Source organism: Neoarius graeffei, chromosome 21, assembly GCF_027579695.1.
Source record: "Neoarius graeffei isolate fNeoGra1 chromosome 21, fNeoGra1.pri, whole genome shotgun sequence".
NCBI lineage: Eukaryota > Metazoa > Chordata > Actinopteri > Siluriformes > Ariidae > Neoarius > Neoarius graeffei.
In genome coordinates this window covers 43,791,840-43,816,252 of record NC_083589.1, presented here as the reverse complement: position 1 = coordinate 43,816,252, position 24,413 = coordinate 43,791,840, and the positions used below count along the sequence as shown (strand labels likewise).

At 41.7% G+C, this 24,413-nt stretch overlaps 1 protein-coding gene across 5 annotated transcripts in view; it reads left to right on the top strand.

Moving 5' to 3' along the window:
• dock4b (dedicator of cytokinesis 4b) overlaps window positions 1–24,413 on the top strand; it is a 278,704-nt gene that overhangs the window by 151,627 nt on the left and 102,664 nt on the right. For all 5 annotated transcript variants that reach the window (XM_060903185.1, XM_060903186.1, XM_060903184.1 and 2 more), the window contains 6 exons: window positions 4,308–4,461; window positions 7,584–7,681; window positions 8,986–9,069; window positions 11,571–11,671; window positions 16,316–16,397; window positions 16,617–16,787. In XM_060903185.1, coding sequence (XP_060759168.1) covers window positions 4,308–4,461; window positions 7,584–7,681; window positions 8,986–9,069; window positions 11,571–11,671; window positions 16,316–16,397; window positions 16,617–16,787 — 690 coding nt within the window. The remainder of the gene's footprint in view (window positions 1–4,307; window positions 4,462–7,583; window positions 7,682–8,985; window positions 9,070–11,570; window positions 11,672–16,315; window positions 16,398–16,616; window positions 16,788–24,413) is intronic.

The following is a 24,413-nucleotide window of genomic DNA, read 5'->3' as shown; positions in this document are numbered from 1 at the left end:
ATACAAGACTTGTGCAGGAATCTGTTTGAAAGTGTCTGAAACTAAACGAAGATTTTGAATGAGAAAGTGAATTTAGAGAGCACAGAAATGAGCTCTGTTTGTCCTCAGATGGACTCAGATGGCAGTGTATTCTATGCATCTGTGACCACCTTCTTGAATATAGCACCTTCTTAAAAAAAAAAAAACATTCACACACAAAAGCAAAACCACTCTCGTGAGTAAAGCCACTGTTGCATGCCAGGAGAGACAACGTGCAAGCAAAACTCTCACTGTTCACTTCCACACTAAGAAAATACTGTATAACTGCCCAAAAACTTTACTGGAGTGCCCACTCACTCACACAGTTGTTCTTCACTGTTGTGGGCAGATCCAAACGCGTTGAGAGTTAGATCCCTTAAGCAAGCCTTTTTTTTTTAAGGCAAATAATTCTGCTCATCCTGACGTGCAATAATGGTTTTCAAGTGATTTTGAAATTGATCTGGCTTTATACATAAAGCGCTTTCTCTGCTCAGCCAAACATTCAGCATTCATTACGTTCAAAACCCAATAATGCAATAAACAGATCTCCTCACTGGGTCTGTACAAAGAAAAAAAGACAGAAGGAAAGAAATATACTTGGTTCCTCTAAATGCTGATACATACGTCATCCCTAGTTTTAACCACATCCTCGTATCACTCGAGCATGCGGCTGTCCTTCAAACAACGTTCTGTAGAGAAACTTTCAGATGGAGAAGATACGACGTGATTTTGTGAGTGTCAGCATGGTGATGTGTGGAAAGGCTGACACTAGAATTGGGAAATATATGTACACGCACTCAAAAAAGGGAAATTTGCTTTTTCAAGTCAAGTCGGTTTATTTGTATAGCGCTTTTAACACCATTGCCACAAAGCAGCTTTATGGAAAAATAAAGAATTGAAACATATGAGCTTATTTTATCCCTAATCAATGTATTTCTCCCAAATAAGCAAACCTGTGGCAAGGAAAAACTCCCTCAGACAATATGAGGAAGAAACCTTGAGAAGAACCAGACTCAAAAGGGAACCCATCTTCATCTGGGTGATGACCGATAACGTGATTATAAATAACTCACTTCTATAACTGTGTCCTATAGAGTCACAAAGTACAACTGTGTACCCCAAATGTTCATTATAGTTTTAACATGAAGTCTGTCTCACTGAAGTGATCAACTGTTCATTGATGGAGACTTGAGTACAAAACTGTTCATGACAACTGCAGTCCTGAAGTTATCATGGCACTTGTAGTCCTAAACCAAAGCCGTAAGTGTCCAGAGCTGTCTTCTAAGTGTATCTTTCGACTGTCCATATGGGGCCGTCCTCTACAGGATCAATATGGCGAGATTCCAGCCAGAAGTAAGGCATCAGGGTGGATCGGTCAGAAGGGCAGGAGAGGCCAGCATCATATAGTCACTCTTCAACTTCATTGTTTGATAATGGCACAAACTCATGCTCGGCAATATGGCCAAACAACTATACTATAATAACTTGATACAGTGGTGCTTGAAAGTTTGTGAACCCTTTAGAATTTTCTATATTTCTGCATAAATATGACCGAAAACATCATCAGATTTTCACACAAGTCCTAAAAGTAGATAAAGAGAACCCAGTTAAACAAATGAGGCACAAATATTATACTCGGTCATTTATTTATTGAGGAAAATGATCCAATATTACATATCTGTGAGTGGCAAAAGTATGTGAACCTCTAGGATTAGCAGTTAATTTGAAGGTGAAATTAGAGTCAGGTGTTTTCAATGGGATGACAATCAGATGTGAGTGGGCACCCTGTTTTATTTAAAGAACAGGGATCTATCAAAGTCTGATCTTCACAACACGTTTGTGGAAGTGTATCATGGAACGAGCAAAGGAGATTTCTGAGAACCTCAGAAAAAGCGTTGTTGATGCTCATGAGGCTGGAAAAGGTTACAAAACCATCTCTAAAGAGTTTGGACTCCACCAATCCACAGTCAGACAGATTGTGTACAAATGGAGGAAATTCAAGACCATTGTTACCCTCTCCAGGAGTGGTCAACCAACAAAGATCACTCCAAGAGCAAGGTGTGTAATAGTCGGCGAGGTTACAAAGGACCCCGGGGTAACTTCTAAGCAACTGAAGGCCTCTCTCACATTGGCTAATGTTCATGAGTCCACCATCAGGAGAACATTGAACAACAATGGTGTGCATGGCAGGGTTGCAAGGAGAAAGCCACTGCTCTCCAAAAAGAACATTGCTGTTCATCTGCAGTTTGCTAAAGATCACGTGGACAAGCCAGAAGGCTATTGGAAAAATGGTTTGTGGATGGATGAGACCAAAATAGAACTTTTTGGTTGAAATGAGAAGCGTTATGTTTGGAGAAAGGAAACACTGCATTCCAGCATAAGAACCTTATCCCATCTGTGAAACATGATGGTGGTAGTATCATGGTTTGGGCCTGTTTTGCTGCATCTGGGCCAGGGCGGCTTGCCGTCATTGATGGAACAATGAATTCTGAATTATACCAGCGAATTCTAAAGGAAATTTTCAGGACATCTGTCCATGAACTGAATCTCAAGAGAAGGTGGGTCATGCAGCAAGACAACGACCCTAAGCACACAAGTGGTTCTACCAAAGAATGGTTAAAGAAGAATAAAATTAATGTTTTGGAATGGCCAAGTCAAAGTCCTGACCTTAATCCAATTGAAATGTTGTGGAAGGACCTGAAGTGAGCAGTTCATGTGAGGAAACCCACCAACATCCCAGAGCTGAAGCTGTTCTGTATGGAGGAACGGGCTAAAATTCCTCCAAGCCAGTGTGCAGGACTGATCAACAGTTACTGGAAATGTTTAGTTGCAGTTATTGCTGCACAAGGGGGTCACACCAGATACTGAAAGCAAAGATTCACACACTTTTGCCACTCACAGATATGTAATATTGGGTCATTTTCCTCAATAAATAAATGACCAAGTATAATATTTTTGTCTCATTTGTTTAACTGGGTTCTCTTTATCTACTTTTAGGACTTGTGTGAAAATCTGATGATGTTTTAGGTCATATTTATGCAGAAATATAGAAAATTATAAAGGGTTCACAAACTTTCAAGCACCACTGGAAATATACAATACCAGGCAAAAGTTTGGACACACCTTCCCATTCAGTGTTTATTTTTCCTTTATTTTTATTAATTAAAAGACACTTCATGTCTTAAAGTAATGACGGACTGCTATTCCTCTTTACTCAGTTGAGCGGTTCGTGACTTAACATGGATTACTACAGTTGTGGAATAGGGCTATTTGCTGTATTTTTATTATTTACTATTTAGCTGGTTAAGATAATGCCAATAGCGTGCAAAATGTCTCCAAGGTAAACGGTGCCTAATTTGAAGAATCTAAAATATGAAACATATTTTTTTAAACAATTTTTTTGTTTACCACATGATTTAATATGTTCCATATTTTATTTACTAGTGTTGATATCTTCAGTGGGTGGCACGGTGGTGTAGTGGTTAGCGCTGTCGCCTCACAGCAAGAAGGTCCTGGGTTCGAGCCCCGGGGCTGGCGAGTGCTCCAGTTTCCCCCACAGTCCAAAGACATGCAGGTTAGGTTAACTGGTGACACTAAATTGACCGTAGGTGTGAATGGTTGTCTGTGTCTATGTGTCAGCCTTGTGATGACCTGGCGACTTGTCCAGGGTGTACCCCGCCTTTCACCCGTAGTCAGCTGGGATAGGCTCCAGCTTGCCTGCGACCCTGTAGAAGGATAAAGCGGCTAGAGATAATGAGATGAGAATGAATGAGATATCTTCAGTATTGTTCTGTAGAAAATGGTTAAAATACAGAAAAACCTATGAATGATTAGATGTGTCCAAACTTTTGACTGGTTCTGTAAAATATCACTTTTGTGTAACAAAATCCACTTGAGGCAGTTTCTCTGAAAAAGTCATTAAAAGTGAATTACAAAGTATCTGTGGTGGTTTATTTCTGGAGGGGTTTTTTATCCATTTTTTAAAATTATATTTTGGTCATCTTGTTTTCAACTTTATAACTTATTACATATAGTTGGGTTCTTAAGCTTTTGGATGGTAACACAATTTTCTTTGTATAGCACCACAGTGGATTTGAAGTGAAGCACTCAAGATTATTGAAGTGTGGACTTTCAGCTTTAATTCAAGATGTTTAACCAAAATGTTGCATTAACTGTTTTGGAATTACAGCCACTGATTGTGTGTGGTTTTTTTTTTTTACTCTCAGATAGGTGGTAACGTGTATTTCACGTTAAAATTAAGAGGTGATGTGTCCCTTCTTTTTTCCCAGTGTGAAGAGAACGCTAATTTTCAGGACTGTGCTCGCTACCTCAATCTACCCTTCATCAAAACCAACCCGCCAGGCAACAACCAAGCTGTGAAAAGCAGCAAGGAGTCCTTATGGATCACCTCGTTCCTTTGTTCCACCAAACTGACGCAGAACGGTACACTATTCTCATATTCTTGGGTTTCATGCAACGTCACATCCGCCTCATTAGTTATTCAAAACTTTAGCTGGTGGTCTACCAAAGCTCAGTTGACAAAGCGTTTGTACGGAGAAGGTGCATTGCTCGCATGAAAAATGCCTTACGCTTGCATTGTTTTAGGTTGTTTGAATCGATCAAACCGTGAAACTGATAAAAGTTTCTTCAGGGTTCTCCGTGAACTAATAAAAAAGGGTGAACGAACACAGGATTTCACAAAAAGACGTCGAGAAAGGTGGCTTTTGAACCTCTCACTGAAATCGAAGGGAGCCGAGTCGAAGCATGCTCGACTTTGCAGTGATCACTTGGTGAAAGGTTTGTATCTCCCTCTCAGCTATGTCCTTAGCGTTTTCCAAGTACTTTTCTTGCTATGTATCATTATTTTATGGTACGTTTTTTAGTCACAAAGCGCTAAAGTCCCCAGATGTTTCTTTGTTTACTCCTCACAAAGTCTATATGCATGAAGGTCGTGACAAAATTCTTACCCAGCCGTACAGTTACAATGCGCCGTGATCACTTCTCCATCTTGTTTAACTAAGATCCAGGTCTTTAAAGGGGTTTCTGATGATCTTTGTGAATGATTTAGCTGAGAGATAAGAGCCAACACAAGTGAGAATCAAGCCAACTGTTGGTTGTTTGCACTTCAACTTGCAGCACTTCGTTGTAAAGACACGAACGAAAAGCTTAAAAAAAACACTTACACGGGCAAAAACAATACAGGATTCATTCGGCAGCGACTTGATAGCGAGGTCCTTTACCCAGCCACATACAAAAAACTTGTAAGCCTCCATACTCTTCCACGCTTTCATCTTTTCAGATTTTTGGCTGAAAAAATGTTTCTCTTTTATTGTTAGATTGAGATTCATCCAAAGTACTTTTCTACCAATTTTAGATTATGGTGATATATGCATGCGCCTATTTCTTTTTTTGAAAAAGTTGGATGTAGTTGGATGATGCTGCGACAGATGCAAAAGCAAGAACACATCGCTGTAAATTGTCTGAAATGGTTCACTGGACATCACTGTCGCTCAGAAGGAAAAGTCCATCCATCCATTATCTCTAGTCGTTTATCCTGTTCTACGGGGTCGCAGGCAAGCTGGAGCCTATCCCAGCTGACTATGCCCATGTTTACATTAGACCGTATCAGCGGATCATCAGATTAACGTTTTTAAAACGATTAGCGTGCACACAGCAACGCCAATACACGATTTGCGTGCACACAGCAATACCAATACACGGATACGCTCGGCTCCGCAGGCATCCTGCGCTCCAAATCACTCCGCCCTGAACAGCGAGTGCCCTCTGGAGGGTGCGCACTCCGGCCTTGCGCAGCTCACAGAGCACGCGAGTGAAGTGAACAAGCAGTGATTCGGGACTGAGCCGCTGTGTGTGTGATCCCAGTGCATATCACTTGCAAGTGGAAGGATGGCAAGCCTAAAGACAATCATAACTACACAATGGGCAGTATTTGCATCAGTATTTGCAGTATTTTCATACTTTTATACTCTTTAATGAAAGGTGATACAAGGCGGAAGTCCGCGCCGTTTTTCAGCAGTCGCGTCACATGACCAACGCCAGCGAATCAGGAAGGTGGATGTCACAGTGACGTTGTCCAATGAGACGCCAGCTAGAGCTCAGCACAGCGTATCCGCGTATTCTCAATGTTTACACAGCACCGGACCAGACACGATCTAGATTGAATACGTGGACCCTGGCGGATTCCCGTTTCCCGGCGTTTCCAGGCGGTTTAATGTAAACGGACAGTGCATCCGCGAAGAAAACGAGACAGATACAGTCTAATGTAAACGTAGCCTATGGGTGAGAGGCGGGGTACACCCTGGACAAGTCGCCAGGTCATCACAGGGCTGACACATAGACACAGACAACCATTCACACTCACATTCACACCTACGGTCAATTTAGAGCCACCAGTTAACCTAACCTGCATGTCTTTGGACTGTGGGGGAAACTGGAGCACCCGGAGGAAACCCATGCAGACACGGGGAGAACATGCAAACTACACACAGAAAGGCCCTCGTGGGCCACTGGGCTCGAACCCAGAACCTTCTTGCTGTGAGGTGACAGTGCTAATTACTACACCACCATTAATTGGTAAATTACCACCGTGTATCGGTAATTTGTTGTCACGTCAAACCTGTGCTTATAGCACAAGGTCATCAAATAAAATAATCTTGAACATCCCAACAACACGAACAGTGTTGGGCAAAACTGCCTTTAGCTTATTTGCACCATATGCCTGGAATGAACTTCAGAACATACTAAATCTTGAGTTATTACCCTCTCTCAATGTATTTTAAAACCTTTTAAAAACAACTATCACAGAACAATGTCATTGTTTCTAACCTCGCTTCTCTGGTTTCTTAACATATCTTAACTGTACCCTCCTCTATGTTTTTTGTTTGTTTGTTTTGTTCTTTGTTTCCTTTTAAACTGAATGTTTTATTGTATAGAATAAGCGGCTACAGATAATGGATGGATGTTTTATTGTAGTGTGCGTCTTCTGTTATGGTCTTTGTATTTACTGTAACTTTTTGCCGCCTATCTTGGCCAGGACTCCCTGGCAGAAGAGATATTGTATCTCAATGGGACCTTCCTGGAAAAATAAAAGCTAAATAAATAAATCTGTTTTGCGGTGTAGAAGGATGTCTGTAACACCAGATAGTTCGAGATGTCGGGAACTCGACGGAAGTTTTCGAGATCGTATGACAAACCCTTCTTTCCCAGACTGTAGGGGTCGATTCCATTGCACATAGCAATCTTCTGAATATATCTAAAGCAAGCCGTGGCTTCTAGATTACGATACTTTGATAAGTTATCGCTATTGCACTATGGCAGCCGTTTCGGTTTGCTAGACCACCAGCTGTTTTACCGGAAGTGAAATTGCTAAGAAAAGTCGCATGACTGAAACCCAAGAATTGCGTGTGCTGGAATACACCTCATTGCATAAGAACAGTATACAAGATGTGTTTTCTGTATGGTTAGTGTGAGATTTTAGGACTCTAAGCAGCAGCAGGAATCGCAGCGATACAGAGATAACATATTGCACTGCTTGCTGTGTGCAGGTGATATGCTGGACTTACTGAAATGGAGGGTGCACCCTGAGAGGATCAGTGACAGTCTGTCCAAACTGAAGGCGATTGATGGCTCTGAAATAGTGAAGGTAGAGTACATCGTATTGATGCTTCACTCGTGATGATGTCACTAGCCGTGCTCTCTGTTTAACTTTCATAAAAGCAAAGAAATTGGTAGAAGCAAAGCATTTAGCATGACACAGAATTCACATTATTAAAGGAACAGTCCACCGTACTTCCATAATGAAATATGCTCTTATCTGAATTGAGACGAGCTGCTCCGTACCTCTCCGAGCTTTGCGTGACCTCCCAGTCAGTCAGACGCAGTCAGACGCGCTGTCACTCCTGTTAGCAATGTAGCTAGGCTCAGCATGGCCAATGGTATTTTTTGGGGCTGTAGTTAGATGCGACCAAACTCTTCCGTGTTTTTCCTGTTTACATAGGTTTATATGACCAGTGATATGAAACAAGTTCAGTTACACAAATTGAAACGTAGCGATTTTCTATGCTATGGAAAGTCCGCACTATAATGACAGGCGTACTAACACCTTCTGCGCGCTTCGGCAGCGCATTGATATCTGAGCTCCGTATCAATGCGCTGCCGAAGCGCGCAGAAGGTGTTAGTACACCTGTCATTATAGTGCGGACTTTCCATAGCATAGAAAATCGCTACGTTTCAATTTGTGTAACTGAACTTGTTTCATATCACTGGTCATATAAACCTATGTAAACAGGAAAAACACGGAAGAGTTTGGTCGCATCTAACTACAGCCCCAAAAAATACCATTGGCCATACTGAGCCTAGCTACATTGCTAACAGGAGTGATAGCGCGTCTGACTGACTGGGAGGTCGCGCAAAGCTCGGACAGGTACGGAGCAGCTCGTCTCAATTCAGATAAGAGCATATTTCATTATGGAAGTACGGTGGACTGTTCCTTTAAGTAACAAAAATAGTAAACTTGTGTATGTTATTATCTTCTTGGTGAACAAAAGCACAAGTGATATTAACATGGTCTAACTTGTTTGGTAACCCTTTTCCTTTTAACTCCTTATGTCCTCATACCGTACATATCTTCTAAACAGCTTTTGGATGCTCTCAGTTGTAAGATTGTTCACGGTATAACTATCCCGGATATCATGCTTTTCCTTTTTGGAGTCGTTTTTGAAGACTGGATGAAAGCAAAACCTTGTGTTTTGGCAAAAACCTTCATATTTTGAATTGTGTTCTTCACAAACATTTCATTTTAATATCATGATATTTTATACTTGGTCAGGTTGATAAAGAGTACAACGGAGGTGCATTTTTTTGTTCACCCATAAACCATGGGGATGCAAACTTTTGCACTGTACGATATCTGTTTAACTTTTCTAACTGATATCAAATGTTTCCCAGTTTTTACAGGATACACTGGACACGCTATTTGGAATTTTGGACGAGAGCCCGCAGAGATATGGTCTCAAAGTCTTTGATTCACTTGTAAGTTTTAAAATCAGTGTCAGTTGTACAGTCAGGTACAACTTTAGCCTGAGGATATTTCTGTAAATAATTTAAAAGGTAATTATAACAATGTGTGTCCTCTTTCAAATTTGCTGCCCAGTATTCTATTATTGTTTAGCAGAGAGCTTTTCTGGATCTGTGCAGCTCACGGTAGTGAATCTTGGTTCAGAGCTCGACAGCATGTGAACTTGCGGCGTTTTTTGGCCGTTCACGCATGACTAGATATCACCTGTGCATGAGCACATCAATTTAGAACGTGTGGGATTTAACTGATGACTGTAAAACACATGGACGGTGTGGCTCCATGCTGTTCCGTTCTATCGAAATATAACCAAAATTCCTCCGCAGTGTTCTCAAATTTGTCACCAGACTTTGCACAGTAGGGACTTCTTTTTTAAAGATATTTTTTTAGGCTTTTTCACCTTTATTGGATAGGACAGTGTAGAGACAGGACAGGAAATGATTGGGAGAGAGAGATGGGGAGGGATCGGGAAATGACCTCGGGTCGGAATCGAACCCAGGTCCCCGGATTTATGGTATGGTGCCTTAGCCACCTGAGCTACGACGCCCCACGGTAGGGACTTCTTGCTGCTATCTGGAGCCAGAGCCTGCACAGTAGAGACGAGAGTCCACATCGGGTCCACCTACTCATTTGACCCGCTCCCTTCGCCCAGTACCAAGGCTCAGCATGTTCCCAAGGCTGTCAGTCACTTCAATCCCAAGTGTATCCACACCTTTAAAGGAGAACCGAATTCATTTTAAAACTTGCTGTATTTCTTAATGAACGTGTTATTCAGTTACGTTTTCGGTTTTAGTAACCTTATATCGTGACTCGTATTGGCAACTAATTGCAATTAAATATTATACTTATCGGCCTATTCGATTTTGAATTTAGTTTGTTTGGTCCACGGTAGGCGTTGCTTATCCGCGCGATCTTCACGAGACTTGTGCGAGACTTCAAAACGTGAAGTGTCAGCCAGGTGTCAGTGCCGCCAAAACTGTTTTCCAAATGAAATATTGCACAAAAATGAGTGTAAATGACGATTACTGCCTACTTTTTTCAAACTTTCCTGATTGCTATCAAAACAAACACAACTTCCGGCTTGATTACATCAGCATTCAAAAGAAGGCATGCGCGTCTTTTGACAAAGTTGGCAGATGTTGGTCACTTTGATTTCCGCTGTACGTTTTACTTCCGTCCTACGATGTCTCGCACAGGTCTCAATGAATCTCGCCATTGCTTTGACATATGGACTGATATATTACAGAGCATATTTCAAACACGCATAACTTGCTATAGCAGTGACAAAATAGCGATCAAAAACGCATTCCGATATTTAATAAAATGAGAGAAATAGAATTTTGATTAAAAAATTGCCTTCCGTTCTCCTTTAAGATAGAGTAACAATGTTTTAAAGACTAATTTCTGTGGGGAAATTAAAAAAAGTGCAGATTTCAGGATCGGGAAAACTAACTGTTTGAATTGGACAATAAAATCTTGTCATCGAAGCACATGGGGAGGGAGATAAACTGCTACACATTGTACTGCAGCCGGCCAGTAGGGGTGCTAGACTTGTGGTTGTTTCACTTTTTAAAGACATTGTGCCTTTTTTTTTTAACAGTCATGGGATTTATCAGTGGCCATTGCGTACAGCTGTGCATACGTACATGAAATAAATATTGATTTTCTTGTGTGTACAGATGGGTCTTGCACACAAATATAGTACTTGTTAGCTCATCCGGCTGACAGGCGATGAGCTCATGCCATCATTTGTTGTCCGTCATCCGTCTGGCGTCGTCCACATTTCACGAAAATGGCTTCTTCTGTCTCAGTTCTTCACTGATTTTTATTCTTTTTGCCAGGAAGGTAGGTCTCCCTGGGGTGCAGATAGCTTCTACCCAAATTTGCATAATTGCAATTAATAATGAAGATATGGCGTAATTAAGCCCTAACGAGCAGTTTCCACACAAATCGCTTCTTCTCCCTCAATTCTTCACTGATTTTGATTCTTTCTGGCATGAAGGTATATAACTTCTACCCAGATTTGCTTAATTACATTTATTAATGAATTTACGGACTAATTAAGCCTTAATGAGCAGTTCAACAAAAATCGCTTCTTCTTGGTCAATTCCTCACCGTTTTGGATTCTTTCTGGCAAATCGGTCGGTATTCCTAGAGTGTGTATATAGCTTCTATATATAGTGTATATAGCTTGCAACATTTATTCCACAAGGTGGCCCACTTTAGATCGCTCCTTCTGGACTAGACGGGACCGGAGTGAGCGCCGCTGCCATTGACGGTCTCGTTTTATGCACACGTTGATAAGTGAGACCCCTGGTCCTTTGATGAGGAAGTGCCTGATTTTAACATTAGCTTTAATTTTACTTCAGCTTCAAAATCAGACTGCATTAACAGTTCTGAAATAAACGTTTTGTTTTTTCTCCATATAGTCTCAACCAGTTCCTTTTCTCGTCCCCAGGTGCACATTATAAATTTACTCCAAGACAGCAAGTTCCAGCACTTTAAACCCGTCATGGACACGTACATCGAGAGCCACTTCGCAGGAGCTTTGTCATACAGGTATGTAGCTCAAGTGTACTTGTTCTTGAGATCGGCCTGCCCTTTACCTTCATGCAGCTTCTGTATACAATGCCTTTGAATAAAATGCAGAGAAGTTAGCTGATGACCGTGTCGAGAGGATGTGTTACTGGAGCTGCATGATGATTCAGTGAAGTGTGAACAGGTCACCTGCATACCACCGGCTGTCTGCGGAACAGTCTGTTCCCAAACTCATCCCATGGGTCTCAGTCTCGGTGTGATACTACATTCTGTTCTCTCTCCTCACACACTCCCAACAGGATTCCTGTCTTCCAATCGGAAGATTATAAACATAAGCTCTAAGTGTAAGCTTATAAATCAGAAATGGAAGACGAGAGTGGGCTTGATCTCATCATGATTATGTAACCAGCTGTGTTTGTGTCGTTAACAAAAACTTAATAGCAGCAAATCTTTTGTCATCAGCTGTGCTGTTCTCTCAGCTGTGTTAGCATTGTATAGCCATAACCCTGGCTGTGGTACAAGACATTATTCAAGTCTGCCTTATATCTTCATTTTGTATTTAAATGAAAGCTGATGGTGCGTTGTGCTCGCTGTGTGGCAGCTTTGTGGTGTATAAGAGCTGATTTATGATTCTGTGAGGGTACGGAAGCACATCACAGACACTGATACATGGTGAAGTCTTTATACTTGGACTTAACATGAGTGTTATCTACCCACTCGCTTTGGTTTGTCTGTCAGTGCAGGATTTTTAGCCTCAGAAACTAACAGTGTGAGTATGTCCAAACTGAGGATTAATGTTTAATCGGTATAGTTTAAACTGACAATCGCAACTCAGACACACATTTCTACAAGATCTTGCTGTGGTGTTAATTTTATCTTTGGTACGGACTTGTGTAAAGTTTAGGAAATTAATTAAACATTCATTATTTAAATAATATTGGTTGGCGTTGAGTGGTACAGTTGCTTGCAAAAGTATTCATACCCCTTGAACTTTTTCACAATTTTCCACCTTACAACCACGAACTTAAAAGTTTTTTTATTGAGATTTTATGTGATAGACCAACACAGAGTAGCACATAATTGCGAAGTGAAACGAAAATGATATATTTTATATAAATATATAAATGGTCTTCAAAATTTTAAACAAATAAAAATCTGAAAAATGTGGTGTGCATTAGTATTCAGCCCCCTGTCCTCTGATACCTCTAAATACAATCCAGTGCAATCAACTGCCTTCAGAAGTCATCTAATTTGTTAATAGAGTCCTACTGTGTGTAATTTACTCTCAGTGTAAATACACTTGTTCTGTGAAGGCCTCAGTGGTTTGTTAGAGAACACTGAAGAAGAAACAGCATCATGAAGACCAAAGAACTCACCAGACAGGTGTCAGGGATAAAGTTCTGGAGAAGTTTAAAGCAGGGTTAGGTTATAAAAAAATATCCCAAACTCTGAACATCTCAAGAAGCACTGTTCAATCCATCATTCAAAAATGGAAAAAGTATGGCACAACTGCAAACCTACCAAGACATGGCCGTCCACCTAAACTGACAGAGCGAGCAAGGAGAGCACTGGTCATAGAAACAGCCAAGAGGCCCATGATCACTCTGGAGGAGCTGCAGAAATCCACAGCTCAGGTGGGAGAATCTGTGCACAGGACAACTATAAGTCATACACTCCACAAATCTGGCCTTTTTGGAAGAGTGGCAAGAAGAAAGCCATTGTTGAAAGACAGGCATAAGAAATGTAGGGGACACGGCAAACATGTGGAAGAAGGTGCTTTGGTCAGATGAGACCAAAGTTGAACTTTTTGGCCTAAATGCAAAGTGCTATGTGTGGCCGAAAACTAACACTGCTCATCACCCTGCACACACCATCCCCACTGTGAAACATGGTGGTGGCAGCATCATGCTATAGGGATACTTTTCTTCATCAGGGACAGGGAAGCTGGTCAGAGTTGATGGGAAGATGGATGGAGCTAAATACAGGGCAATCCTGGAAGAAAACCTGTTGGAGGCTGCAAAAGACTTGAGACTGGGAAGGAGATTCACCTTCCAGCAAGACAATGACCCTAAACATACGGCCAGAGCTACAATGGAATGGTTTAGATCAAAGAATATTCATGTGTTAGAATGGCCCAGTCAAAGTCCAGACCTAAATCCCATTGAGCATCTGTGGCAAGACTTGAAAATTGCTGTTCACAGACGCTCTCCATCCGATCTGGCTGAGCTTGAGCTATTTTGCAAGAAGAATGGGCAAAAATTTCAGTGTCTAGATGTGCAAAGCTGGTAGAGACATACCACAAAAGACTTGCAGCTGTAATTGCAGCAAAAGGTGGCTCTACAAAGTATTGATGCAGGGGGGCTGAATACTAATGCACATCACATTTTTCAGATTTTTATTTGTTTAAAATTTTGAAGACTATTTATCATTTTCGTTTCACTTCACAATTATGTGCTACTCTGTGTTGGTCTATCACATAAAATGTCAATAAAAAACTTTTACAGTAAGTTTGTGGTTGTAAGGTGGAAAAATGTGAAAAAGTTCAAGGGGTATGAATACTTTTGCAAGGCACTGTATATCAGATATATTCCATTCAGCTAGCATGATATTGAACGAGTCAAAGACCAGTTCAGTATCATACTAGCTGAATGGAATATATCTGCTAGACCATGGAAAAAAGCCATTTTATTATTATTATTATTATACATACACACTTTCTTCGTATCAGCATTCTCGAAGGCCAATGCAAGCTTACCCGTAACTCAGTGCTGTTAGCACGGCGGACCAGTTACCTTCTAGCCGGTGTAGCATTGAGCAGTAGTGTTAGCGAAGGCCAACACTAGATTTGCCACGACTTGGTGCTGTTAGCGCAGCAGACCAGTTACCTTCCAGCCAGTGTAGCAGGTGTGTTAGCAGAGGCCAACGCTAGCTTACCCGCGACTCAGTGCTGTTAGCGCAACAGTCTAGTTACCTTCTAGCCGGTGTACAGTAGCATTGAGCAGGAATGTTAGCAAAAGCTGACGCTAGCTTAGCCGTGACTCAGTGCTGTTAGCGCAACAGTCCAGTTACCTTCCAGCCAGTGTAGCATTGAGCAGGAGTGTTAGCAAAGGCCAACGCTAGCTTTGCTGCGACTTGGTGCTGTTGGTGCAGCAGTCCGGTTACCTTCCAGCTGGTGTTGTATTAGTGAAGGCCAATGCTAGCACAGTCAAGCTGAATAATAATAATAATATTATTATTATTATTATTATTATTATTATTATTTTCCCTGTGTAATTTACTTAGTTACTTTTAAAATCAACACTGACAACGACACACAACGGAGCGACCCGGAAGCCAAAATTCTCTCAAAATCTTCCGCTTTTAACGCAGCAAACCTGGCGACCATGTTTGTTTACAGATTGTCACAGTCACGTGCTAGCGTGGAAGTTTTATGTCTCAGACATGTGATGTCATGTTGTCTTGACAACATGCAATACTGTAAAAATATTCAACACTTATTCTTCATTGGGTAGAGTGGTGTAATACATGTAACATAAGTGATATGCTAACAATATTGCATGCTATCAAACCAAATGAATGAAACCCACTAGAAGGGAATAGAACACATGGTTTTATTCCATGGAAAAAGTGTCCTGTATGTATAATATTTATTTTTTAAATTGTCTTGTCCAGCTTGATTGTTTTCACTTCCCGATATTCCAATATTCGTGTCAGTTCCTGAATCAGACACGCACAGTGATCACTGATGCAGGGTTCACATGCACACACACTTACGCAAGCACACTGTTCACACACACATTCTTTTCCTGCCCCGATGGCAGATGTTTCCTCAACTCGCTTATCTATCATTCTTCCAACTTCTCCTGCCCTCCTCAGCTACACAGTGCTTCATAAAGGTTTCATCACGAGCATTCTGTTTTAGTGATGGATTTATCAGGAGCACACGCCTACACAGTCTCTTACGTTATACAACAAATTATATAACACACACACACACACACACACACACTTACTTCTTGCTTGCAGAAGAGAAGTCAAACTTTGAGTGTTTTCAGGTGAACTGGTTTCCATTTGTTTTCTGGAGCTGAGAAAAGGAGGGGTGGCACAGTGGTGTAGTGGTTAGTGCTGTCGCCTCACAGCAAGAAGGTTCTGGGTTCGAGCCCCATTGCCGGTGAGGGCCTTTCTGTGCGGAATTTGCATGTTGTCCGCGTGGGTTTCCTCCGGGTGCTCCGGTTTCCCCCACAGTCCAAAGACATGCAGGTTAGGTTAACTGGTGACTCTAAATTGACTGTAGGTGTGAATGGTTGTCTGTGTCTATGTGTCAGCCCTGTGATGACCTGGCGACTTGTCCAGGGTGTACCCCGCCTTTCGCCCGTAGTCAGCTGGGATAGGCTCCAGCTTGCTTGCGACCCTGTAGAACAGGATAAAGCGGCTAGAGATGATGAGATGAGATAAGAAAAGGAGAATGGAAAGCACTGACTGTCTCCTCGTGACATTTATTCTGTTTATTCCATGATCTTAAATGGCAAGTCAGAAAGCTGATAAGTTCAGGTTGCAGTTATTTCTCACAATTCTGTTCCATCTCTATCAGCATAGTAACAATGACAGCATGACTCGGAAATTGTGTTACTTACTGATCATGACATCATGATGTCTCGCCTTTAGGGATCTGATTAAGGTACTGAAATGGTACGTGGACCGCATCGTTGACGCCGAACACCAGGACCACATCCAGCGAGTGCTCAAGGTAGGAGCTTATGCAATTTTGTTTTCGCTTTGAGTGCTTTCCTGTAATACTGTAACATTAAAGTTTGTATTCCCTTCTTTAATAACAGTGGCGCTCCTGTTTTTCTCTGGACATTCTCTGGAAAACTGTGATATACTTTCTTGCATGTGTAATTGGAGCACTAAGCACATTCTCTTATTGTATAGCAGTTTAATCAGATGATTGATGCCATTTTTGCAGGCGACAGAGTACATCTTTAAGTACATCATCCAATCTCGGAGGCTGTTTGCACTCGCCACAGGAGGCCAGAACGAGGAAGAGTTTCGCTGCTGTATGCACGAACTCTTCATGTCCATTCGCTTCTTCTTGTCACAGGAGAGTAAAGGGTCTGGCCCCATCACGCACACACAGGTGAGGCCAGTGCACTGCAAATGATATGAACATCCATGCATCCATCCATCCATCCATCCATCCATTGTCTATACCATTTATCCATCAGGGTCTCAGTGGAAGCTGGAGCCAATCCCAGCTGACTTTGTGCGAGAGACGGGGTACACCCTGGGCAGATCGCCAGTCTATCGCAGGACTATTAGAAAATTGGACAACTAACTAGTTAATATCAATTGACTCCTTTTATTAGGGATGTTCAAAAACAGCACATTTTGTTTTTTCATTGAAAAAGGATCAAGGCCAGAAATTTCTGGGTTTCACGTGACGTCACATCCACCTCATTAGTTATTCAAAACTTTAGCTGGTGGTCTACCAAAGCTCAATTGACAAAGTGTTTGTACGGAGAAGGTGTGTCGCTCGCATGAAAAATGCCTTACGCTTGCGTTGTTTTAGGTTGTTCGAATCGATCAAACCATGAAACTGATAAAAGTTTCTTCAGGGTTCTCCGTGAACTAATAAAAAAGGGTGAATGAACACAGGATTTCACAAAAAGACGTCGAGAAAGGTGGCTTTTGAACCTCTCACTGAAATCGAAGGGAGCCGAGTCGAAGCATGCTCGAGTTTGCAGTGATCAATTGGTGAAAGGTTTGTATCTCTCTCTCAGCTACGTCCTTAGTGTTTTCCAAGTACTTTTCTTGCTATGTGTCGTTATTTTACGGTACTTTTTTAAATCACGAAGTAGGGATCGACCGATATGTTTTTTTCAGGGCCGATACCGATACCGATTATTATGGAATTGGGATGCCGATAACCGATATGTGCAACCGATAAATGTAAACATTATAATTCACATGAAATTAAACATAGCACACACTGACACAGACCTTCATATCCATGAAATGTATGTTTAATTGTAAAATTGAACATGAAATTTTGTGCAGGGAGATGCCAGCAGCATTTGTACAATAAAGTCAAACATTACTTAGAATAAAATGAGAAATAAAATAAATATTCACCAATAAAAAAAATAAAATCACTCCCTACTATATTACAGCTCACCATTTTCAGTGGAAAATAAATGAAAATACACTCTGGATTCTTTTACACTAAGAACTAAGTAAGACTTACCAACTTCAAGTAGTTTTTAAATAACAAATCAAGTGTAGGGAGCTGCCTGCAGCATTTTTTAAAAAGTAAAATCAAACATACAGCAAAGTAGGCTATCACTCCCTATTAGGAGTGGCTGCTCCTTTAAGAGTATATCGCTTTCCGAATCAGAAGCGCTAGCGAGGAGAATCACTTGCGCAAGAATTATAAATACTAGTCACACCTGGCTTGTTTAAATGTTCAAATAGCGCTTTATAAAGTTACCTAACATATACAAGTGCAATGCGCTTTTTGAGCACGAGTCACGTCATGAAGTTTACTCATCACCATAACAAATAGCCAGTAGGCTTGCGCTAGCCTACAGAGCACAAACACTACGTTTTATTTCGTCTCCCCTTGACCACCTCTCTGTATGGCTGTCATTCTACTGTTCGAGTAGAACTACTGACACATTCACAACGTTTCCAGACGGGGATTTAAAAATGACTGCAGCCTACGTTATGCTGTTTCAGCGAGACTAGTTGGTTGTAGGCTAATTCAAGTGCTTCCTTCCGTAAGCTAAGTTTACCTGGCTACACAGATGCAAATGGACAATTTTAACGAGTAGTAGATGAAGAATGTAAACATATAATGATGTTGTGCTTTTGCGACTTGTGTGTTTGTGACTTATTGCGGGAAAAGCAGCGTGTCCTTACCTTGATACGGGCGCCTTGAAACAGTTCAGAGTGTTTAGCTGCGCGTGTCGATTGGCTATATCTCTTGTGCCAAACAAATCAGATGTTGTGGTGGGCGGGACCGTGTTCTTGAACTCAGAGAGGCGAGTGCAGGAAAGGACGTGCAGTGACAGTCGCGTTAGGAACGAAATGGCTGCAAAAAGGCATGTTATCGGCATATCGGTGGAAATTATGGCCGATACCGATAACCCTAAAAATGCAGAATATCGGCCCGATATATCGGCCAGGCCGATTATCGGTCGACCCCTATCACGAAGCGCTAAAATCCCCAGATGTTTCTTTGTTTACTCCTCATGAAGTCCATATGCATGAAGGTCGCGACAAAATTCTTACCCAGCCATACAGTTACAATCCGCCGTGATCACTTCTCCGTCTTGTTTAACTAAGATCCAGGTCTTTAAAGGAGTTTCTGATGATCTTTGTGAATGATTTAGCTGAGAGATAAGAGCCAACACAAGTGAGAATCAAGCCAACTGTTGGTTGTTTGCACTTCAACTTGCAGCACTTTGTTGTAAACAAGCAAATGAAAAGCTTAAAAAAAAACCCACACGGGCAAAAACAATACAGGATTCATTCGGCAGCGACTTGATACCGAGGTCCTTTACCCAGCCACATACAAAATAGTTGTAAGCCTCCATACTCTTCCACGCTTTCATCTGTTTTGCGGTGTAGAAGGACGTCTGCAACACCAGATAGTTCGAGATGTCGGGGAACTTGACTGAAGGGTAGTTTTCAAGATCCTATGACAAATTCTTCTTTTCCAGACCGTAGGGATCGATTCCATTGCACATAGCAATCTTCTGAATATATCTAAAGCCAGCAGTGGCTTCTAGATTACGAGCGTACTCTGAGTTATTGCTCGTTGTTTGCACTATGGCAGCCGTTTTGGTTTGCTAGACCACCAGCTGTTTACTTCCAGTAAAACCACCAAGTCACGTGACCGAAACCCAAGAATTCATGAAGCCAACAAAGAAGTGTCAATTATTTGTGACGTGTTAGATTTTTAACATTACAAGGCAAATGTGTTCAAATAATTTGAGCAGCAGTAGTTGAAAAGTGAAAAATGTCGACTGAATGTCGCACTTCAACAGGATTACACGTTATTCCTCTTCAGGTTAGGCAGGTCTGCTTTTTATAATTGGTATTTTATCTTCTTTTTTGTGCACTTTGCAGTATCAGTTGCAGTTGGCAGTGAGAAGGTTCCAGGTTCTTTAGGAAGATGGTGCATGTACCACTAGCTCTTTCCCCAGCATGATCTCTGCAGGCTCACAGCCAAGCCGAGACTCGAAAGGAACCGAAATCAAACAGCTCCATATTGTTTTAAAGGAGATCTGTCAAAGTCTATTCTTTAAAGCTTGATTGGCAGTGTAGTGGTTAGCAAGAGGGTTCCGGGTTTGAGCCTAGTGGCCGCTGGGGGCCTTTCTGTGTGGAGTTTGCATGTTCTCCCCGTGTCTGCGTGGGTTTCCTCCAGGTGCTCCGGTTTCCCCCACAGTCCAAAGACATGCAGGTTAGGTTAACTGGTGACTCTAAATTGACCGTAGGTGTGAATGTGAGTGTGAATGGTTGTGTGTCTCTTTGGCCAAGTTTACATTAGACTGTATCTGTCTCGTTTTCTTCGCGGATGCACTGTCCGTTTACATTAAAACGCCTGGAAACGCCGGGAAACGGGAATCCGCCAGGGTCCACGTATTCAATCTAGATCGTGTCTGGTCCGGTGCTGTGTAAACATTGAGAATACGCGGATACGCTGTGCTGAGCTCTAGCTGGCGTCGTCATTGGACAACGTCACTGTGACATCCACCTTCCTGATTCGCTGGCGTTGGGCATGTGACGCGACTGCTGAAAAACGGCGCGGACTTCCGCCTTGTATCACCTTTCATTAAAGAGTATAAAAGTATGAAAATACTGCAAATACTGATGCAAATACTGCCCATTGTGTAGTTATGATTGTCTTTAGGCTTGCCATCCTTCCACTTGCAAGTGGTAAGTGATATGCGCTGGGATCACACACACAGCGGCTCAGTCCCGAATCACAGCTTGTTCACTTCACTCGCGCGCTCTGTGAGCTGCGCAGGGCCGGAGTGCGGACCCTCCAGAGGGCACTCTCTGTTCAGGACGGAGTGATTTGGAGCGCAGGATGCCTGCGGAGCCGAGCGTATCCGTGTATTGGCTTTGCTGTGTGCACGCGAATCGTGTATTGGTGTTGCTGTGTGCACACTAATCGTTTTAAAAACGTTAATCTGATGATCCGCTGATACGGTCTAATGTAAACCCCACCTTTGTGTCAGCCCTGCGATGACCTGGTGATTTATCCAGGGTGTACCCCGCCTCTCGCCCATACTCACCTGGGATTGGCTCCAGCTCGCCCGCGACCCTGTACAGGATAAGCGGTTACGGATAATGCATGGATGGATGGTGCCTTTGCTGGCTATAGGGAAAAAGAAGGAAAAAAGAATTTAAAAAAGAAGTTGTAATTGTTAATAATAATAATCCCTGATCAGTTGTTTATCCTTAAAGACAGAATGCACACAGCCTGCTTGTTCACTGTCATCAACAATGCAACTATTTACGTTTGTCAGACATTAAGCGCTATAACGGAGCTGAACAGCTTTCTTTAGAGAGAAATTTACTGTCTTTTTAAACTTTTATTTTTTATCCAATGTCCTTAATTGAATTTCTATGAAAGCCGTGCCCTTGAGGAGGGAGATAATTCATCCCTTATAGTGTGATTGAGGAGGAGTCTGAGCACAATGGCTCTCTCTAGGCTGAGGCAAAGCAGCTGAAGACACCCGTGAATGAGCTCGGATTAAACTTTCAGCTGTGAACAGTAGAGTGTTTGGTGCAGCGTTACTCCCTCACAGTCCACATTCACAACATCTGCATTGTGTTTGTGTGAAAAGATTAACACAGATAAAGCCATTCTAATAGATATAATCACATGGAGTGAGAAAGCAGCACAGAGCGCAACACAAAAGCCGAGAAAAATCGAAGTATATCTGGTAAGAAGAGATGCAGTGACAGAAAGTGATGGGAAATGAAGAGAAACCTAAGCATCCTTATGAAACTAGACATGACTGTTTTATTCTTTCTGCGTTCTCTCTCTATCGAGAACCAAATAAAAAATTCTCTCATCTACACTACCGTTCAAAAGTTTGGGGTCACCCAGGCAATTTTGTGTTTTCCATGAAAAGTCACACTTTTATTTCCCACCATAAGTTGTAAAATGAATAGAAAATATAGTCGAGACATTTTTCTGGCCATTTTGAGCATTTAATCGACCCCACAAATGTGATGCTCCAGAAACTCAATCTGCTCAAAGGAAGGTCAGTTTTATAGCTTCTCTAAAGAGCTCAACTGTTTTCAGCTGTGCTAACATGATTGTACAAGGGTTTTCTAATCATCCATTAGCCTTCTGAGGCAATGAGCAAACACATTGTACCATTAGAACACTGGAGTGAGAGTTGCTGGAGATGGGCCTCTATACGGTACACCTATGTAGATATTGCACCAAAAACCAGACATTTGCAGCTAGAATAGTCATTTACCACATTAGCAATGTATAGAGTGCATTTCTGATTAGTTTAAAGTGATCTTCATTGAAAAGAACAGTGCTTTTCTTTCAAAAATAAGGACATTTCAAAGTGACCCCAAACTTTTGAACGGTAGTGTATTTCATTCCTGTTTTGCTGCTAAGATGGATTTGACTTGCTGATGGGCATATGCACACACTTTTTTTTTTTTGTCCTTTTTCTTTTCACCATTTATTAATTTGCGCTAGCAGCACTGGTGCAAATTGTTACTCTCTCAGGATCTTTCTACTTTATTTTTCTACTTCTTCTTCTTCTTCTCCTAACGTTTTACAGGACGCAATTTGTCCCTCAGTTTTCAGTCAGTCATCACCAAATTTCACATGAAGAATACCTCTGGACTGAATTACAGTGCCTTGCAAAAGTATTCATCCCCCTTGGTGTATGACCTGTTTTGTCGCATTACAAACTGGAATTAAAATGGATTTTTGGAGGGTTATCACCATTTGATTGACACAACATGCTGACCACTTTAAAAGTGAAAGTTGTTGTTTTATTGTGACAGAATTGTGACACAGCACTTGTTACATCATCAGTAGCATACGGATGTCACAATATACCAGTGACGAGGTAATAATTATCACTAGACCGGACAATTCCCCGGGGGAAATTGTGAGAGGATGCAGTGCGCGAAGCAATTCGGTCACGCATGTTCGCTGGCCGTGAATGTGTGACCTGCTATGAAGCTACAATGCCATGATTTATGTGTGTGCTTGAGACAGCAGCCCCCCCCTCTCTGCGACCTCACTGGCCCCAGTTGGCATGGCGACGGGCCTGAGCGGGAGCGTTAAGACACACAAGATTTTGTCAGTTTTCTGCTGTTTTTTGCTCAGGAGCAGGCCTCGAACAACAACAAATAACTCGAAAACGAAAGCAGCTACTCACAAAATTCTTTCACAGTGAGCGCTAGAAGGGTCTCCTGAATACACTGATGTAATTTTTTTGTCTGTAGTGTTAAAAATGAGGACACTAGAGCGAGTTAAAAATGAGTGACTTTTCTGTCACGTTTATAATGGGTGTCAATGAGGCCTCTCGGCTGCACTCTCCTCAGTTTGAGGCTTCTCATTCAAAAACTGTAAATCCTATCGTTTAGGTAGACACATTGTGTGAATCAGGACAAGTTTTACTACTAATTTTGAGACATTTATGTCTGTAGAGTGAAATTTGTGGCTGAAACCACAGTTTAAGCGAGAAAGTTTGAGCTATTTTTTCAAGCTCTCTACACTCCAAGTAAACGAGCTCCACTGGTGTGTAACGCAATAGACACCCATTCAAAAGCCGGATTTTCTCCCGGAACCCACATGGCGTTTGAGCCGGTACTGATCCGAAAGTGTAGAACCTAGCAGAAAAGTTGAATGCCAGATCCACAGAGGAGAAGTTTTCCTACGTTTTAGAGTTTGAATCACGTCTCTAGGTGAAAGCATGCCAGAGCAGCGGATGTTTGAAAAAGTGCTTTTTTTTTTTTTCAATTAATTCCATAGAAATGAATGGGGGTTTTTTTGGGCGATTTTTTTCGCGACTACGTCGCGAAAAAATCGTATTCTGTAGAGAAAAGTAATAGCATAGTGAGTCCGATCGAGCTGCACGTTTTGATATATTGTTTGTCTGTGTGCGACATACGGTTATTGAGTTATTCGAAATCGAAATTTGCGTAGGAATAATAAATATAAGAAGAAGAAGAAACACGTAAAAGAACAATAGCTGCAGCACTGCATCCTAATTATTACCTCGCCCGGGACGGAGTCCACCAGGGGCGAGGTATTGTTTTCGGTAGGGTTTCTTTGTTTATTTCTTTGTTTCTTTTCTTAATGATATTATGGGAAAACGGCAAGACCAATCTTCATGAAACTTTCAGGATAGAGAGGCATTGGTCTCAACAATAGAACCTCCAACATTTTGAGGGTCATCTGGTCAAGGTCAAGGTCACCAAAAAGATCAAAATCATTTTTTCGCAATATCTTCCTTCATATTCATTCAGATGTGTTCTGATTGGCTGAGAGCAGTATGGTGTGCTCTGATTGGCTGAGAGCAGTACAGTGTGCGAATGAGAATCAGAACCATGCTTACTGGCCAAGTATGTTCACACACAAGGTCAAAATGAAGGTCAAGGTCACCAAAAAGGTCAAAATAGATTTTTTCGCGATATCTTCCTTCATATTCATCATAAGTGTGACTGGGCGAGGTTTGTTTTGTCTGGCAACACTTGTTTTTCTTTGATT